General features: G+C 36.0%; 1 protein-coding gene across 3 annotated transcripts in view; it reads left to right on the forward strand.

The window, feature by feature from the left end:
• DGKH (diacylglycerol kinase eta) overlaps positions 1 to 20877 on the forward strand; it is a 155506-nt gene that overhangs the window by 117860 nt on the left and 16769 nt on the right. For all 3 annotated transcript variants that reach the window (XM_058828046.1, XM_058828055.1, XM_058828062.1), the window contains 13 exons: positions 776 to 860; positions 3201 to 3286; positions 4710 to 4809; positions 6035 to 6308; positions 6759 to 6887; positions 10092 to 10226; positions 12039 to 12156; positions 12593 to 12703; positions 12854 to 12950; positions 15392 to 15499; positions 18405 to 18518; positions 18808 to 18942; positions 20022 to 20188. In XM_058828046.1, coding sequence (XP_058684029.1) covers positions 776 to 860; positions 3201 to 3286; positions 4710 to 4809; positions 6035 to 6308; positions 6759 to 6887; positions 10092 to 10226; positions 12039 to 12156; positions 12593 to 12703; positions 12854 to 12950; positions 15392 to 15499; positions 18405 to 18518; positions 18808 to 18942; positions 20022 to 20188 — 1659 coding nt within the window. The remainder of the gene's footprint in view (positions 1 to 775; positions 861 to 3200; positions 3287 to 4709; positions 4810 to 6034; positions 6309 to 6758; positions 6888 to 10091; positions 10227 to 12038; positions 12157 to 12592; positions 12704 to 12853; positions 12951 to 15391; positions 15500 to 18404; positions 18519 to 18807; positions 18943 to 20021; positions 20189 to 20877) is intronic.

The raw sequence follows: 20877 nt of genomic DNA on the forward strand, positions 1-20877 counted from the left end.
TTTACTTTAGGTTATTTTTATGAAGTAGAGAAAAAAGCCTTTTTTATTTTAAGCTGTTCTGCAGACTACTTGATAGCTTTACTGCAAAGTATGTAGAGAAATGCTTGTTACTGATCCTCAGATTCTGAACAGCTTGTAGATTAAATCATGTTTCCCTTTTTCTGTAGTGAAAAAATCCTCTGTTTCATTTTTTGGTCTAATTTCAGTGGACTTGCTCCCAAGGCCCATCTGCAGTGATTACGTGTTCTTTTCAGCAGACTTTGAAAGATGTTGTTGCTATTAGTGGTTTCATACTATCTGTGCTGTCAAGTGCTGTCCTGTACCAGACAAAAAAATATATATATATGTCAAGGAAGACACTTCATCATTTGCTTTTTCATGCTGCCTCCTCTAGTTGAGATGGAACTCTAATGTCACCTTAAAGATTTTTCTTTAGGAAGATGTCTAGTTTCCTTTGACTTCTGTAGCATGTTTGCACAAATTCTTTTGTAATGTGAATGTTTTTGTTCCAGAAAATCTTTATTGCCTATACTGAATGTCCCATGATTTTTTCACAAATGAGACTGATAATCAAATCACTAAAAATAATCTGAGCAATAAAACAAATAATTACCTTTAATCTCAGTTAGTTCACCCAATATAGTTTACAACTACAAATTAAGCTGCTTTTTTTTTTTATACATAGCTATTCTTTGGTGTGACAATTAATTTTCTTTTTGTTAATACAGTAGAGAGAATGTAAAACTAACAGTCTGGAAATTTATGTTTCTTTCAGGTGGAGTATAATGTCATATGAACTGAAATTACCAGCAAAGCCTTCTATTCTTCCTGCAACTTCAGAAGAGTCAGAGGAGTGCCAGGTGCACTTTTACTTTTGTTTTGTTGTTTTGTGTACTTAACTTGGCACTTCTGGGATGTCAGTAGCCATAATTGAAGCATTTGTGTGAAAAATAGGTGTTTTGAGGTCTTCTAACTGAAGGCCTTTTCTTGCTGTAAACCTCAAGCAAGTAATGTTTCCAGTTCTGTATTATTTGCCTAGAAGGAATGAAGAAAAGGAGTCCGCAGCAAAGCTTTCTGAAAAATTTCTTCCTGCATGTTTATGTATATTTTAATATGTATGAGAAAGCTTATTTATGTATCATGTTAGACAAGAATGTAATCTAGTGTCACATTATTATCTAATATAATAATACTATATATTTTAGATAATTCTTATGTTATTCTATATTATATAGAATTTTTTATATAGTAATATAAGTGCTATATTATAGTATAATAATATATATACTATGATAATATACATAATTATTTGAAAAATAAGGTATTTTTTGAATATATAAAAGCAAATGTCTGCTAAGTTGAGTTTGGATTAAGCATTGAAAAAAAGCCCCCAGCATTTTGGAGGCAAGGGCTGTATTCCTAAAGACAGAAGATTTTGCAGCTTGAGTTTGATCAGGTGATATCACCCAGCTTTCTCTTTGTTCTTCAAGAGAGCTCAAAATCCTAAGCTTCATCAAAGAAAAGCTTAGTCTGTCTTCCAGACTAGAATTTTGCTTGTACTAGCTGATGAGGTTTCAATTTTGAGAGAGGGAGATGCTTTAATCAAATTAATTGACATGAAAAGTTTGACTGAAAAGGAGAAAATAATATATTCCCGAGAAAGTTAATGCATATCAACTGTAGCTCAAAAGTACTTGAGAAGCCATAATTAATCAGCAGTCTCTTGAACAATTTAATTATTCAGGCTCTTTTAATTGGCAAGGAGGTTATAACCTTTGATGGATTGCTGGATAAAGAGATGCAAAGAGGCTGAGATTTTTAAGGGGGTTGCTTTGCACACAGCTCTGCTTCTGATGTCAGCAATGCAGATCAAGGCTTTATCGCCCCTAATTTTTCAAGACAGTTAAAATTTTCAAGTGTGTCTTCATCATCATTTTGTTCTAGTTATTTCTGGCTTTGAAACTTTTTTTAGCCCCTTCTGAAAATGGAAGGAACTGCTTGCTCATATAAAACTTCTTTTTAGAAAATGTATTCTGTAGGCTATAATACCTGTCATTACTTGAGTTGGACAAAACTGTTTGCTTTTGAGTATCCTGTTCAATCTCTATTTTAATGGGGTTTTTACATTGTTTACTGAGTTAAGCTATTTCAGAAAAAAAAAATTAACCTCATAGTAGGTGTTGGATTGTACCACAGTTTGCAAAGCAAATGGAAGTACTTATTTCAGTTTTTTCATTTTTCCCTTCCTTCCTCCTGCAGTTTCAGGAGACTAATTCCACTTGATTTCCAGAAATTTTGTACTGATGTTTGAAAAAGTGTAGTTAATTCTTACAGATCAGGTGTTTATATTTTGTTTTCTCCTTTGAAATGAGAACTGATTCAATGTCAGAGTCCTACAATGAAGGCTGGGTTTTAGGAGAAAAAACTGAAGTGATATATCTGTCTGTCCAAAATAAAAAAAGCATGGTAAAAGATTTCAAGAGATTCTTAAAGGCAGCTGTCAGAACTGCATTTATTTTTAGCTTTGGACTTGGACTTTTGTTAGAATTTTCTTTTAAAATTGGACTCAGCTATTTTGAGATGATATGGTGTGTGAGGATTCATTTTGATCCAGTCCAAATATTTTCGTTAGTATTTTTTAATTTGTAATTTTTAATGTTCTTGTAAAGGCTAAGCCCTAAATGGTTTTCTCCTTGAGGGTTGGTTTTGATAACATTATACAAGTTTGGCAGCCTTTGTCAGTTGTGGTTTGTGAGGTACCCCCTGCCCATGAGAGCCCACCTGACAGTAAAGTGAAAATTCCAGATCATAACTGCAAACTTTAAATTTATTCTTTTTCTTATTGAGCAATTTATTTGAAGAGAGCTTTACTCATCTTAGAAATAAAAGAGATTATAATACTATAGGTTGTTATAAATCTGAGAAGGTAAATTATTTTCTGCCTCACAGACTGATTTTAACCTAGAAATAATGTTTTCTCTACAGTAGGAAAAGAACTGTGGAGCAAGTTCTCAGATGCAGTCCAACTTTGAATATTTAAAATCTAGTACATAAAATGCAGTATGCACATAAAATCTTTGTTGCCAGATACTTGGTCTTGTATTAGATCTGAAATGGAAATCCTGCTATTTTTGAGGTGTTCAAACCCACTACTTGGTGTTAAACTGCTGGAATGAAGTCTCTTTTCTTTCTGTTTTCAGATATCTGCTTATGAGGATTCAGTTGCTGCTCATCTTGCAAAAATTCTCAATTCTGATCAGCATTCAGTTGTCATATCATCTGCCAAGTGAGTCAATTAGTTTTATGTACTATGTAGGGGATAAATTCCCCATGTAATATCATCACCGTAATAGCATTCTGTCTAAGCCTGATTTTCTTATGGATGGCCAGCTGGCTTGGCTTAATATATCTAGATTTATATATTTTAGAGTGGATTTCTTTTCTGCAAAATTTTTAGATGGTACAGTTGTAATGGATGCCTTCATTCTAAATTAAAATAATAATCGCACATTATCTATATAAAATGGTGTTATATCATTCCAAATCAATGCATGGCTTAAACATGAAACTAAATAATGCAAAGATGTGATCTGCTTCACACTGCATTCCTTCTGGCTATATGTTGTAATGCATATGTTTAGAGGACAAACAATTTCATCAGTGTGTAGCAGAAATTTAGCTTAGGTAGCTTTGTTGTATTCCAGTCTTTATCAGTTCAATCAATACTTATCTACAATATTAATGGGATATTTTCCCCAAATTGAAACATCTTGAAATGAGAGAACTTTGGCAAATCATGGACATAATCTGAAGTCAGAACTGTTCTGTGTATACCTTCTCTATGAAAAAACATCTTATGTTTTGCAATATGCAAAAGACTAGTCACGGAATCTTTTAAAATACATCTGAATACCATTACATCTTTTTTTTTCTTGTAAAAGCAAGTTAACAAAATTTCATTTTTAAACTATACATAGCATATGTAGAAGATAAAACTGCAGGATATTATTAACTCCAGATTCTAAATTTGTTCTGTACCGTGTTAAATCTGTTTAATTTCTGTCAGAAAAATGTCAACCAAAAGAACAGTACTAAGCAATTATCGGCACTTCATTAGTAAGTTTGCTGTCTGTCTGCAGTGCAGGTAACAAGAACCAAGTCTTTTTCTGCTTTACGCAGTAAAAATTCATTGCAGCCACTGTAGTTTGCACAGATAAGCTTCAGGGTTAGTTCAAAAGCATGAGCTGTGCAATGGGGATGTATGTGGCCATGTGCTTTCATCTAAGAAGTGCTCCCTTAAAGTCAGTAGATTTTCTCCATGGCTTTTAAGCTCCAACTTTGCATGGGAATTTGCATGACTGTGTTTGAAGTTACCAAATTGAATGCAAGTTTGCTAAGGTCTCTTGTAGGGAAAGCGTACAAGCAAAGGAGTGGATAAAATAAGTCAGGTTAATTTTAGGTAAGAGGCTAAAATACAATGTATGCCAAGGCTTAAGTGAGAGGGTTCTTATTTTAAAGCTTATCACTTCAATTTTGGAAGCTATCAAAAAGAGTGTCATCTGATTTGCAAGTATGATCATGGAGTTCAGTTTCCGAAAAGAATTATTTATACCAGTGTACATAAAAATAAATTGCCATAAGAATTTAATATTCAAAACATACCTATTTTATTTCATTTAATTTCTTCCCTCTCCTTTTTTTATCTGAAGAATATTATGTGAAACTGTAAAGGACTTTGTTGCCAAAATTGGGAAGACTTACGAAAAACCAACGGAAAATGCAGAAGAAGCTGATGCCATGGCCATTAAAGTAAGACTATGACTGTGTTCAGGTTTAAAGTTGTTGGGTTCTTAAATTTTATAGCTCATGGATTTTAATTTTCACATTGCTCTAGAATGCCCAGCTTGGCTTTCATTTCAACCAGTCACTTCAAAATTCTTCTCTTCTTATTGCATAGAGTTAATTATTTCCAAATCATCTTTAAACTCTGAGATCCCTTTAAACTGTTTATACTTTCTTTCATCATAAAGGATAAAGTTCATGGTAGCATACATAGACATAAAAGGGTGGGGTTTTTTGCATTAGTTATACTTCTAGGGATTAAGTTAGCTACAGGAAAACAGTGGGATAATGAAGAGTATGATGCGAGAATGAAGGGGAGGCAGACCACAATAGTGGTTTAAGCTGCAAAACACAGAGATCATGTTGCAAAAACATTGGGAAAGAAAACAACAGTAGGATTTGGTATGAGACACAAAATTTACATGAGCTGAAAAGAAGAAAACAAAATCCTTGACAATACCAGAGTAAGAAAATGTACTTGCTGAGTGGCAATTTGTGGTTCATGTTTCTATCCGATGCACATTTTAGAAAATTAGTTTTTAACTGTTCCAAGGCTAGAGAGTGCTTTCTCTTAGTCTCAGAAAATCCTTTATTTTCCTGTGTACCTGGAGAGAACAATTACTTAGTGTTGGGGAGAGGCATTTGACAGTGTCTGATTCTGGCTTGAGCTGCTTGCTCTGTGACAACTCACTTGCTTAAAATAAACAGCTGTATGGCAAGAACAACCCCATGTGTCTCAGCCTAACAGCTGATAGATGCCTCTCAAAATTAGGGCACTGAACACCCATGTATGGCCAAACTTCTGATGGTTTTCTGTTCTGCAAATCATTGCAAGAGGAGTAGGATGTCATCTGTGTAGTTATGGGGCAGGCTGAGTGTTAGATTCAAATAACACTCATTAGCATGGAGTGTTATTTGAATCTAAGTGTAGGAGGTTTTTATTATAATTGCTCTAATCTGGTTGAGTGTCACGGGGTCTGCAAAAAGCCTATGCAGACCTACTCATAATCTGACATTCTGAAGTGTTGAACCTGGGTTTGGATTTTACATGAGGAATTACATAGACACTAAAGACACCTACAGTTTCAAATATAATCTGGTGCTGTATTTCCCGAAAATATTCACATGTTCAATGTTGAATTTTTTTTTTTTTTGTTTGATATGTGTGTGTGTCTTTTCTACTTTGTCTTAGTGCTCAGAGTTAAATGAAAAGCTGGACCTATTGCTCCAGGCTCTTCACACAGAAGCCCAGGCTGCTCCCATTCTCCCAGGCATTGCTCCTCCCATTGTGGAAGAAGAGCCAGAGGAATTCTCAAGTGAAGAATCCTTGTCTGAAAGTAAAGAGCAATTAGCAGAGTGTGTCTCAAAGTCTTCCCAGAAGCTCTTCAAACCAAGGGAGCAGTTAATGCTCCGAGCAAACAGCTTGAAGAAGGCTGTGAGGCAGATCATTGAACAAGCTGAAAAAGGTGCACATCAGCGACATTTTGATCCAGACCGGTAGAATAGGATAGGATAATAATGTTTGTTTGTTTGTCAAAATGCAATAAGTTTTCATTATAAAATTTGATTTCTATATCCTTACATAGATAAAATTATGTGCTTATTACAAGCTGCAAGGAAAAGAAATGCAGCTTGTTTGAATGTTGATGACTCTGCATGTCTGAATACTTCTGTATGTATGTATGTGTGTGCACATATAAAAGTACATTTCTTGTAGCTATTAGTCTCCACAAAATGAAAATTTCTGGCAGTAAATCTTTATCGACTGGTAAAGACTTGACTGACTCTCACTGAATTGACGATAGAACTCTTTTGTTGATATTTTAAAACTAAAAGCTACCCAAAAACCTGCTTATTTCAGTGTATGAAGTTTTTCTTTAGAATCTTTCAAACTTTTTCTTTTCTCTGAATAACAGTTGTGGATGAGCAGAATGCTCATAGTGAAGAACAAGTGAACCAGTCTCCAGTAGAATACAGCAAAGAATTGGATGAATCCAAAGAAGAGGAAAAAGAGGAAGATACAAAGGAACTTGAGTCTCCATCAAGTGAGTAAATTAGGAGTAAAATAGAAATTTTTCATCTCTTTATAATTATATTTGGAGCATAATTGGTTCCATTATTAAAAATACTAGCATCCTATTTGACTGGAAACTACTCACAAATTCTAATAGATTTGAATAAATTAAAGTTAAGGGAAAAATGAGGGAAATAACAGATAAACAGTATTTTGGAATGTATTTACAAAGCTGAGAAGGCACTTGTTGGGGAGAGAAGTGCCTGAATTTAATCCAGTGTTTACCCTCACCTTTCTACATGAACCTGAGCAAAGAGCCTAGGTGGTGGTGGCAATAGCATGTCTCAGTTGTAGACTGAGATTCTCAAGCTACATAGAAATTTTAGGCAAGCTACTTCTTAGCAATGGAAATTTCAGTCGTTTCCATATAATTAAAATGGACAGTGATGCACGGCTGGTGAGGTGACAAGATGATCTGTGAGTCATAGAGAAACTGTGACTGCTGGTAGGCAGCAAAGCCCATCCTCTAGATACTTGGTGAGCAACTTCTTGGGGCAAAATGAGAAAAGTATTTTGGGATTTGCATCTCCTTTTTTTACCCTAACCCACATTAAAATCCTCAAAAGCTGTCCCCATAAGGCTCTGCTCTGAAGCTGGTGCCTGTGTCTGTAGCTCCTACTTTGGAAATAAAAAAAAAAAAAAATTTGGGGCTTCTGTTGGTCCTGGATCTCATGTTTTCTCCAGAAAGGCTTTCTCCAGTGATTGTCTCTTCACTGGTCCCTTTTATTTTCTCTTGGTTATAGGAATCAATGCATGTTGGTTGTCTCTTTTCAGTAGTAGCTCATAGAGGATGCTGGCCCTACAAATGACCAAATCCTACTGTCAGAACTGTATAATAAAGATATACAGGTCTAGAAATTTATTGAACTCCTTGTTTCTTGATGGTATAATTTCTGTACCTAATGGGGAGCTGTATTATTCTGTCACTGGACAGTTTAAGGACAAAGCATGAAACATGAATTCAATTACCTGCACAGAAACATCAGTTTTACTCATTAAGGCTCTGTTGTTTTTATCAGAGCATTCACAGCAAAAGTTTATCTTTATTGCAGTTATTCCCATGAGTCTCATCTGTCAAATAAAGAGCAGCTGCTCTGCTGATTTTCCTATTTAAGACAACTGCCTTGTTCACGAGTACAGAGAGAGAGCACAAGAGAAAACAGACTGTGTGAACAGTGTGGGGAATTTTTCAGTAGTATTATGAAAAATGAACATTAATTTTGTTCTGAGTATTATATTATACCCTATGAGGGTCTTCCTGGTCATTTAATGAAGATAATGTTTTTCTATATGTTAATACCTTCATCTAAATATTTAATAACTCTTGTTAGATATCACTTGCCATTTTTATTCAATTTTATTTTTTGACATTATTACAGTGTTTCATCATGCATAGATGCAAATCAATATCTTGTTTTTCTACTTCAGTAAGTCATCCAGAAAGGTGTGTAATCTTACTCCAAGGATACAAGAAAGTGAAGAATTTGCCATTCCATTTACAGTTCTATGTTAGATTATCATCACTTAAAAAACCCCCCCATGAATGGACAAATCCTGGCCTGAAGTGATGTGAACACAATGTCTAAACCGTTGTTCTAGTTATTCCTTTTGTCTCTAGGTTTTCCCACTCAACATTTTCTTTCCATTAGTGTCTTTATACAGTACACCCATGTTACTTTCAGGCTAAGTTATGGTTGACATGACTTGATTTGTCCCACTCCTGATAGGGAAAAGGATGGATTCTTTCCTTCCCACCGCATTCCTGATGCTGTTTCCCTGCTGTTGTCTTGATGCTAGTCCCACTAATTCTATTTTTGCTGGATTAGTTTTCATGTTTTGAGAGGAAAAATCAGATTATCCTGAAATAATTTCATTTTTTTGTTCTGAGCTTCTTCAGATGATCAAGTTTGAAGTTGTCCTAAGATGAAGTAGTTTTAACACGTGAGATAATTTGGAGCAAAGATAGCCAAGAAGTGTCTGTCTGTGGCCCTCTGTTGTGCAAGAGCTTTCTACATGCACATGGAAATGCTATAACAAAGCATTTGGTAATACCCAAACTTTTTCCTTGGGGTGCAACCGGTTTCTGGGTATGTCTGATGGGGCTGAACCTCACAAAGATTGACTTCCCCAGGCTGAAGCAGGCACTGGCATATTCTCTAAGGCTGTATAAAACAGGTTCTGCCAGGAGAGTAACTTGCAGCACCCGAGGTCAGCCCTCTGCAAAGCCAGTCCTTCTTCATCGCCTCCAGAGGCAGCCAAAGGATAACTGGATAACTGAGCTACCAGCTACTCTTTGTGAATCTCCTCTCTTCCCCCTTGATATTCCTCCCTTTCCTTTTCCTGAGCCTTTGTCAGTAACAGTTACATTAGCTACTAAACATTGATATCTGTCAAGGTTTCACTGATCCATCTTCTGGAGAATTTTAATAAGTTAATTATTTGGGAAATTGCTGGTTTGTTTTCTGAGTTTTTCTGTGAAAAAAGGTGATGGAAAACTGATGGTTCCCGCAGTCTCTCTAAATGTAGAAGATAAAGGTGAACATGGCTTTTTCCCTTACCTTGAAGTTTTCAATTTGGCTGTAAATAAAGATATCAGAATTTTCTCTGATTTTTTTTTTTTCAAGATCAGATGCAGGCATGGGCCCATTTTAGCTGCTTGAAAAAAATAGTGTAGGTGTTGATGAGATAGGTATTCTAACCTACAGACAATGGAACTACCTATATTTAAATTGTTATAAATGATAATCTACTGTATAATATGTGTATATTTATAAGTAAACATAGATGAAATTTAAGTTTAATTATCATATTTATCAGAAGTTTACTGCAGTGTTAAATCGTGTTGTATTTTAAGGTGAATATGATACATTTTATGAACATATTTACATTTAATACATATAATACTTTTGCTGGTAGCTTGAAGTATAAGTTGGGAGCTCATCATGTTGAGTGCCATGCACACTTAATCATTTTAGTTTGTGTTTATCACTTGGTCTGTTTCTAGTTTTCTTACTGAATTTAGAAGAAAAACCTGTGATATGAGGAGGAAGGACTTTTGTCATGGAGTGGTAACAGATTAAATTAATGCTTTTGATGTATTTTCAGGGCTGTGAAAACTATGCATTGGTAATGTCATAATAGGTCTAATTATTGTTCTTCTATTTTTTCTGCCCAGCTAAAACTGCACCAAGATCTCCTGATAGACGTACAAGCCGAGGTATCCATTCTCAGACAGGTTCTTTCTCTGCTCCAGCTTTGGCAGCAAGCAAGGAAAACCTCCCAGTACTTAACACAAGGATTATCTGCCCAGGTAATTATGATTTTGAAATCTGCTGTTCCTACCCTACTTTAATATTGTCTTCTAGTCTCCTGCTTGCTGTGAAATAATGACTTTTACTTCATGCCCTGAATTTGTTCAAACTGACATATACATCCTTGTGTTGTATTGTATAGGAGGAAATGCATAATGATGTAGAATATTTCTGACCATTTGGCACAACACCAGAAATAGCAGAAGTGTTGCATTGATTCTGAAGGGTGAAAAGCAAAATTCAGGATCATAGAATTGCAGAGTGGTTTGGGTTGGAAGAGAACTGTAAAGATGGTCTAGTACAGCTCTCTGTCATGGGCATTGACATCTTTCACTAGATCAGGTTGCTCAGAAAAGCATTCAGCCTGACCTTGGACACTTCCAGTGGTGGGGCTTGTACAGCTTCTTTGGGCTATCTCTTCCCATGTCTCGCTACCCTCATCCCAAACATTTTCCTCTTTTTGTCCAATCTAAACCTACCCCATTTGAGTTTAAAACCACTGCCCTTTCTCCTGTCACTGCAGGCCCTGGTGAAAAGTCTCTCAATCTTTCTTATAAACCTGCTCTATATTTTGAAAAGGCACAATAAATTCTGCCTGGAACCTTCTCCTTGCCAGGCTGGACAACCGTGGCTCTCTCAGCCTGTCTTCTCAGGAGAAGTCATCCAGCCCTCTGACCATCTTTAGGGCCCTCTGTGGACCCATTCCAGCAGGCCCATGTCCTTCTTATGTTGGGACCCCCAAAGCTGGATGCAGCACTGTAGGTGCAGAGCAGAGGGGCAGAATCCCCTCCCTCGCCCTGTGCTGCTTTTGATGCAGCCCAGGACACATTTGGCTTTCAGGGCTGCAAGCTTACATTGCCAGGTTGCATCCAATTTTTCATCCACAGGTACCCCCAGATCCTTCTATCATTTATCCTAATCAATGGATTAGGATGAAGAGGCTGAGGAACAAAGCTTTGTAAAGTTTTACCCTCTGAGTAAGAACTGTCTGTGGATATCTCTTCAGAAGTGGATAACTGAAACCACACAAAGCTGCTCTGTAAAACAGTTGGAAAAAAATCTGTTCTTACCCAAATGCAATTGACAGATGAAAAAATATCTGTTCTGCTCCAAATGTAATTAATTCTAGAGAGCACTAGTAAAACCCCATTTTGATTAACTTTATTAATATAGCTAAATCACAGTAGAACCAAGCTTATGTTTTTTTCCTTAGGCAAATTTAAGTGAAAGCTGTTAGTATTTTGCTTTGTTTACATGCATTACAGAGCATTTTGTAGAGTGAAATTGATATTAATCAAAGCAGACCTGTTGAGGCTGTGTTCAAATTAAGTTAAACTATGGCTCCACCAGTTGTAAAAATGGTAAGAATATTCCTTATGTATGCTTCCAAAGGATAAGACAAAAGAAAAATCCTTGAGAGTTCGGAGACGAATATTAAACTGAATGAAAAGGTCTAGCAGTCTTTTTGAATGTTAGGTCACCCATTTGGTTACTATACCAGCCAGTGAATGTTGGCCTGAAAACCTAAATTTTCTTTGTTTTTTTCTTTCTTAATGGTGGTACCTGAAGAAAGCTACCACAACGCAGCACAGCTGCCTTTCTGCTTAAGGGAGCCAGAGACCTGGAAAGATAAGCAATTTTGGTAAAAACTGAGATAGAATCACAATCTTTCCCTATACAGATTTAATGAATTTTGTTTCCCAGTATGTGGCTTATATTATATGTTTGTCTATTTATCAAATACAAATTTTTTTTTATTATTTTCTTTCTGTTTTGTTTTGTTTTGTTTTGTTTTTTTCTTTTTTAATCAGGTTTAAGGGCTGGTCTAGCTGCTTCCATTGCAGGAAGTTCAATTATTAGCAAAATGTTGCTAGCAAACATCGATCCATTTGGTGCTACGCCGTTTATTGACCCGGATCCAGATTCCTTGTAAGAAATATTTTTTTTCTAAATGTACTGTTTTACTTTCCTTAAAGGCGTCCTACTTACATTTTTGTAGTCTCTTATTTTTTTGCATTATGAATTTCTTGTTTGCCATCATTTGGCAGTAGACCTCAATGTCTGGAAACAAGCTGGATTGTGCTGATTTAGTTATGAGCAGTGCAAATATTTTTGCTGCAGCTGAAAATAATGGGAGACATTTGCCCACTTATCCATTACTCACCTGGAGGATTAGGACAGAGTAATCTTTCAGAGCTGGGTTTTTCCACCCAAACCAGTTTACTCAGGAAGATTCAGAGGGAAGATCTCTTGAAGTATCTTAGTTCATATTCTGTTCTGTGACCAATCACAGTCTTGGTCAAAGATGTTTGTGTGCCCATGTTCTGTACAAATGTACACCTGATTTTCTCTTTTCTTTTAACAGGGAGGGATATTCAGAAAAATGTGTCATGAACAACTACTTTGGAATTGGGTTAGATGCAAAAATTTCACTGGAATTTAATAATAAGCGAGAAGAGCACCCTGAAAAATGCAGGTAATATAATTACTCTGTCAGTAACAGAGCCAAGATGTTTCCATTCTTTTCTTTTCCTTACCCCTTTATATGAATTTCTTGATTTTTTCTACAAATACAAGACACAATAATGTGTTTATGTCAATATGTGAATGTTTTGCCTGCTTTCAGAAGTCGAACGAAAAACATGATGTGGTATGGAGTTCTTGGCACAAAAGAACTATTGCAGAGAACTTACAAGAACTTAGAACAAAAAGTTCAACTTGAGGTAAATTTATTTATGGAGAGAGTTGCTTGCACAATGTATTGTGAAGAATTAGTGCTTATTTTTGAAACCTCTTATTGTTCTTATGTCAACCCAAGCTGACCTCAAAGGCTCTGTGTAAAGCTATGCTATGTAAAAGTTGGTTCTCCAAGTCGTGTTTTTGAGTAAAATGTGAGTACTTAAAGATCACAAAATGCTCATTATTATGTTTCTTGTAATTTCTGGGTTGAAAAAAGATAATAAATTGTGTAGGTAGAATATATTTCTTAATGTTCACCGTATGAGAAGACAGACCAGGTTCCAAGGACAACCACAGAAATGCCCATAAAATAAAAAGAAGAAAGGTTCCATTTAAATTATCTGAAAGCTGCACATATAGGAGGAGCATGTAAATAGTAAAAAAATCCTGACAAAAGAGAGGAAATTCTGAATATGCATCACAAGGAGCCCAGCTACACCAGTAGAGATTTTGGTAGTCACACAAAAAAAGCAAGATATTATCAAAGCAACAACAAGTTATATGTCTAAACATAGTTATTTTTCGGCTTTTAAGTTCTAACATGGAATCTGTGGTACTGGGAACTTAAAGGAGATAGAAATGATTCCCAAATGCAGACAAAGACTACAGGATGGTTACTGTTCTTTTCACCCAAAGATTATCTAAGGTGGATTTTGACAGGGAACATGTATAATTTCTCTTTTTCTTTTATGCTATTTCATATAGAAGTTTATGATATTTATATGAGGGTAACTTTTGAAGTTGAAAGAATAATTTTAGGTTACTGGAGATCTTTCTCACTCTGAGATTTAGGAGGATTTTGTCTGGTAGCAGCAGATTGCTTTTAGCTAAGGATTGAGTAATTATCAAGGAATTATGCACTAGTTAGCAAATATAATGACAGGAGAGAACGTTATGTATACTGCAGATAGAATTCTATTTTAAGGATCTTTTGAATTGGATTCAAATAAGATGTGATAATATTGCTGACCTTTTCATAATTATTTTTTTAATATTCCTGTAGGTAATTCAGCAAGTAAAAATTTCACATTTACCGTTGTCTTGCATAACATTAGATATATTATGCCCGCATATTCAGGCATTAGAGACAGAATTCCACTGTAATACAAATAGCTGTGCAACATCTATTACTATCACACCATATTTTGACTACTGTCACATCTTGATTAAAATGTTACATTCAGTATTGCTGCTAAGATTAAATCACAAAAATAGAGCATTAAACACATTCTGGAAATAATTTGCATCTCTTTCTACTCCTGATAAAGATGCTATAGATTTTGTCCTTATTCCTTTAGATTTTCTTTTTTATTTGTATAATTTTAAGATCCTTCTGTGGACTGGTCATGTGCAGTTATCTAGCAATCTTCCTTATAGGCAGCTCATAGACTGGCAACTTCATGGTCCATAAAGTGACACCTGGGTCCAGCATTTACAACCTTGTGTTTGTAACTTGCTTCAATTCCATGCCTGTGGCACTGCTGCAGGACTGCACTTTTGACTCCCAGTGGATTGGTTTGAGATCATTGGGCTCCCCGCCGCAGGCAGTTGTACTGCTCTAAGTCAAGAGTGATTTCACTGATGTGAATTTACTCTCGGCCAAAAGTGAGATTGATGTCATCCCATGATCATGTTGAGCAGGACACGGAGTCACTTACGCGTTTTGGGAGCTAAAGCAGTAAGGAGGGACTCAACAGCTGGACATAAGCGCGACCTCTTACCTCCGAAGTAAACAACTCCCATCTACAGCCAGGGTGACACCTGTGGGGTCAGTCTTAGATTTGTCTTTGCACTTTTGGGAGGAGAAATAAGTTATTTTTACAGGAAGTCAACAATATATGCAAACATTGACAGCTAACCATGTTTATGGCTCTGCCAGAAATATTCTTGGATATTCTTGACACACCCCCGCCCCTGGCTTAGATGGATTTGAGTAAACAACAAGTCTGTTGCAATTTTGGGAATGCTGATATAGGACGGAAGACTAGTTACTGAATGTATAAATGAATCTTTTTGTAATGTCCTTGGCAGTCTTACTGTGTGCACTCAGGGAGACTGTTTTTCTTAGTGCAAAAAGATTTTTAATCCTTGATAGACAGATCATGGTCTAAGTGCATGAGAAATCAAGGGATGTGAAAATGTTTCTTTCAAAACTCATGGACTACCACTGCTGTAGATGCTACAGCATGTAGAAAAACATGTTTTTCACCTTTGCAAAAATCAGTGCTAAGACTGGAAAGAAGAGGTGTTTTGGAGGTATTTTAGAGGTGTTTCATTGCATGGAGGGAGTAGTCTTGTGCCAGACCTCTTAATGACTTTGTCCTCCCCTGCCATCTCTGTTGAAGCTTCATGTGCTAAAAATTACTCTTTACTGGTAACTTTTATTGTATTATTTATGTATTGAAGGAGCTTTTATCCATTACAGTGTGACGGACAGTACATCCCCCTTCCAAGCCTGCAGGGCATAGCTGTGCTAAACATTCCCAGCTATGCTGGTGGGACTAATTTCTGGGGTGGAACCAAAGAAGATGATGTAAGTAGCATTAAAGAGACTTAATTTAACCTTCTGGGCAAATCCAGCAAAAAATATAATGAACTGCACTCTTCACTTGATTTTAATAGTAATAGCATATAGTTTGGATAACAATTCTTATTTGAGGAGGCTGTTTCAGTTCAAACTGTATTGTCCTGCTCATTTTTTTAATTGAAAATATATTCCATGATTTTTTACTGTCCATTGTCTTCCGTCATGTCCATTCCAGCAAAATGTTCATAATAAAACATAATTATTTTGTTTTTTAAATGGTTCTGAGTATTTTTAGGTACTAATTTTATAAACAGAAGCATAAGTAATTTCTCTCTATATTATTTTACAGATGCTTGTAAATAAAGTTTCTCAAAGCATAGATTCCTCTGTTTGCTATAGTCTTAACAAGCAAGGTAGACAGGATAATCACACAAAGTTCATACCTTAATTTTCCTCCTGTTCTTCAAACAACTTTTCTGTGAGGGATGATGATTCAGAAAATGAAGACTAATGAATTTAGTGACTGAGAATTTAGTGGGGTAGTAAACTGGTTTTTGAATATTATTTTCAATGATCCTTTAAAATACTTCAAGGTATTTTTTCCCCCTCCTTCCTTTCAACTCCTAAGCAACATTTCACCACATGGATCCCTATGTGCCTCACACCCTGGAACAGTGTTGCTGCTGCTACACAGCGTACCAACTGTAATTACTAGCAGATTATCCTCATCTGCATGCCCTGATTTAGTGTGTGATGTCTGAATCACCTAAAATTGTAGTTGCAAAATGGCTTGTGATTTTGATGTAGACATTCCAAAAACTTTTTGCCAAAAAGTTTTAGGTTTCTTGTGAGTTGTATCCTTTCATTTTTTAATACACACATACAAACATATCTATACATAACATACATAGATTGATATAACTTAAGATATATTATATCTAATTTCATGTTTATATTATATAATACATATATAATTGCATATGTATATATGTATGTTTGATATATGTGTATATATCTACACATATATAAAAGTAAAAAATAAATTTAGACATGTTTTAGTGTCCTTTTTCTTATTTTTGGTATATGTCAGAGGATGGAAATTCTATTTATATTTAGCAATGGATATCTAAAGCTTTTATATATATTCCATGTTCATAGTCAGAACTTGAAAGTTGCTCTACATCTGCTCAGCCCTTGTTCAGGAGTCTATTATTCTCCCTGGACTTGCTTCAGTGAGAGAGAAGATCTGTCCCAGCTTTCATACTGGTTTACAGCAAATGTGTGTGTCCTGGAATGGTTTTACTGATATTATTAGTCATTATTAGTCTTCTAGTGAGCAGATGTGCCAGCAGAGTGACATGTTTGTTCTAGCCAAAGTTAGGAGCATAATTCAGTTCTTTAGTGCAGTCTTGGATGACTCTTCATCAAGAGGTGATGGTGGTGGTCTGAAGTGCTGCTGGTTCTGCTTGTCTTGACAAATGAAAGACGTTACCTTGACAGCTCTGACTATTGCTGAAACATTAGCAGCGAGCCAAGCAGGGCATCCGCACCCTGGCTGGCTTGAGCACAGCTTGTTAAGGCATGTTATTTTGTTGTCCAGAAGACACGCTGGAAACATGACCTGCAACAGGAAAGGAGTCAGTTTGAATGTTGATCCATAGAGATTAGCTTGCCTTTAAAAGAAAAAAAAGGAGAAAAAAAGAGATTGGTTTTCAATACAGATATTACTGGTGGAGAGACAAAGCAGAAGACTGGGTTGAGTTTTTCCTGTCTTTTTGCTGAAATGGCAACACAAAATAAATGTAATGTTACAAATACTTTTTCTTAACACATGCCAGAACTAGCCCTGTAAATGTCAGTTACTGGATCAAACCCTCTCCACCCTTTATCTCGTGGAACAGCAGAATCACCATCTTGGTTCTTTTCAAGACACTCATATATTCCTGTGAAAAATGGGAAAAAATCCATGGAAACTGGGGGGGGGGGGGGGGAAATTCAGATGGAGAAATGGATTTTCTCCAGTCTGGTCTCAGGTGTTACTGATGCAGTTTACTCTGCCTAAGGTGCCAACTGAGAGAGTGCAAGTACTGGTCAGAGAGGCGATCTCTCTACCCATTAAACTCTTACTGGAATGATTTTCCCTGCTGATTTTTCTCCCTCAATGCTCCCTATTGCATATCAAGATGAAATGGCCAAGCTTCAAGTGACCTGAGCATGGTGTTACCTGCCAGAGTGTCACCAGTGTCAGCTGGAGTCCAGCCTGAGGTCTGTCCTGTGGCTGAGTTCCCCGGCAGCACACAAGGTGGCGAGACTTCCTGCACTTTGTGTGAGCGTGGGGAAATTCAGCACCTTGGCTGCACAGGACATTTGTCCTATACCGAAGTGGTTTTCCTGTTTACAGTGGATAATTATAGACAGCACAAACAAGATTGTCTTTGTATCAAAGCTGTGTTAAATAAAGCAGAGCATGGACTCAGATGTTTGTTTCCAGAGAATTCAGAATATAAACACATAAGCACTTCTGAGAAGAAAAGGAAAGCATTATTTCTTTCACCTTCAAGAACTTCTTAGATATTAAGTACATTAACCAAGCAGAGATTTCGATTGGGCTTTCATCTTGCCTTGAAAAACATGTTTTAATCTGCATGCTGAAACATGCCATACTTCCTATATAAGGATATGCCTTGTCATTCAGATATTTCAAATGGTATCATCATTGCTGTTTTAAATTACATTTGCCTGTTGTCTGTGGTAGCTTATTCCTATGACTTTGGAGAAACAGTAGTTATTCTACAGTAAAGAAATCGGAGCATTTAAATGTTGAAAACAAATCTGCAAATGAATCTGTCTTTCATTGCAATCTAAACACTGGATTTGCCATCAAAAATTGAATACTTTCTTTTCCTCACAGATATTTGGGGCTCCATCGTTTGATGATAAAATCTTAGAAGTTGTTGCTGTATTTGGCAGCATGCAGATGGCAGTGTCCAGAGTCATCAAACTGCAACACCACAGGATAGCTCAGGTTTGTTGCTTACTTGCAAGCATGCAGGATGGTTGGCAGCAGTTTGGGATTCTGGCAAGTAGTGGGACTCTTGATGGCCACCACCCTATACATTAATAAAGTGCTGACATTGTTTTGCTTCTAGCGGGTAACAAATTGTCTTCAATGATGAATGAAGTATAGGAGAGCTTAATTCCTGAGACAGTTCTGGAGAGAAGCCACAGCTCCTCGTAATCAACAGATTACAGGTGGCCTGTCAGTCCCGCCAGTATTTATTGCCCTACAAAATAATGTGTTTGTTCTTTTCCAGTGCCGGTCAGTAAAGATCACCATACTTGGTGATGAAGGGGTTCCAGTGCAAGTTGATGGAGAGGCATGGATCCAGCCCCCGGGAGTTATTAAGATCATACATAAAAACAGAGCTCAGATGCTGACACGAGACAGAGTATGTTGCAGAAAGAGCTACCATTGTTAACACTGGTTTCTGTAATAATTTGTTTCAGTTATAACGTGAAAAAAACAGTACTTATAAAAATGGTTTATAACTATTTATATAATTCATGCATTTACTGACAGTGATATAATTTCTATAATGAGCCAGATAGAGAATTATTATTTTGTATAAGTGGCAATGCTTTGTTAACTTTTATTTGTTTTTTTAGTGCTATTCCTATAGTCTTATTATTGTATAGTAAGAATGGTCAACATTTTATCTATTCCTCCCTCCCTCCTTCCCCTTCTACAGCTTCTTTCTTTTTCTCTAGGTGTGTTATACCAGTCACATACGAAAATTTTAACACAGTTGCATAAATAGAAAAGTTCTATACTGTCCATTTTCGAGAACAGTTTTCTGCAGATATCTCTCTCTGTCCTACCAATCCTCCCTCTCTCCCATGAGCTAGTCTCAGACATGAGAGACACAAGTACAAACTAGGCACAAAACCACTGGAGAGTTCATGCTTGTCTAGGACTATTGTGTGAAAGGCACAACTGCCACTCAGTTCTCCATCCACTAGCTGGATCTTGAATTTAGGGTGAAGTTAAGGTAGAATTTGAACTCTATTTTTAGTAAATTTATTTTTTAATCCACCATTTTTATTGCTTGAATTCTGTATCAATTCTGAATTTCAATCTTGCTATCCACACAAAATGTGCTTGCATTAGAGAATCATGAAACTCAAGAGTTATTTAGGTTGGAAAATACCCCTAGGATGATTGAATCCAACCATTATCACTGTTTTAGTGTTCTTATTGGTTTGGAAGACACATTTTGAAGATCATGGGGAGGAGACAGAGAACCAGCTTTCAGAAGTGATTTACGCTCTATACTAAATTTTAAAAACTGTAAGAGCAAAATTATTTAATCAGGTAGTATAATTTATATAAGCACTTGTTTATTTGTTAAATTAATTTTAACTAAAATAACATATAATTTAAATTTATATAAAATGTAAAACTAATTTTTTTAATGAGTAAGAATACTCCTGAGTGCTGTGAATTGAATGTACAATTCATTTTGATTAGGCCTTCGAAAACACCCTGAAGTCATGGGAGGACAAACAGAAGTATGATTCCTGCAAACCTGTCATTCGATCTCCCTTGTACCCTCAGCAAGCTGTTGAATTGGCTACAGAAGAAGAAGTTGCACAAATCCAGTTGTGCTCACAAGCTGCAGAAGAACTTATTACCAGGTACAGTAAAATTAATAAGTTGGATTGGCAACCTAGACACCAATACTGAATTATTAATGCAAATTCGTACAGAGACTTAGAATGTAAATTTTCCCTGGTTTTTGATTAAAGTTTTGTTGCCGCTATATCAGTAGTTATTTTTCTAATTAAAAAAATGATTTTATTTTTAAGGCTCAACTTCTTTTTGTGTGCTTTTTCTATGTATTTTTAATTTTTTTTATGTTTTTTTATGTTGGTATTTCTTTTTCTTGTAAAAACCAACTTTCTGAAGCAGCAGCAGAAATTAAAAACTGGAAAGCTCCTTTGCAAAAATTGAAGCTTCTCTTTTTATGACAAAGTAAAAATATAATTTGGAATTAAAAGTCTGCAGGATGGACACTTCAGTTGTTCATATGAGCTGAGATAAAGAAAAGCTTTTTTTTTTTTCTCCAGAACATTTTATAAAGCTGCTCTTCAATTTATCATAACAGCTTTAGCATCAAAATCACCAATAGTATAAGAAAGGAAGGGCTACATACTGTCTTTATACTGCAGTCATAGACAAATAGTTTAGTTTATTAATTACCCAAAGTGAAGTTTAGCCAAGACATCTTAAAAACTTTACTGTTCTAGGGGTGGTCTGGAGGCTGTAGTTACAGCTGGACCTCCCATAATCTTAATTGATTGCAGCCAATTTTCATGTCACATCT

This window comes from Poecile atricapillus, chromosome 1 (assembly GCF_030490865.1).
Source record: "Poecile atricapillus isolate bPoeAtr1 chromosome 1, bPoeAtr1.hap1, whole genome shotgun sequence".
Lineage (NCBI taxonomy): Eukaryota > Metazoa > Chordata > Aves > Passeriformes > Paridae > Poecile > Poecile atricapillus.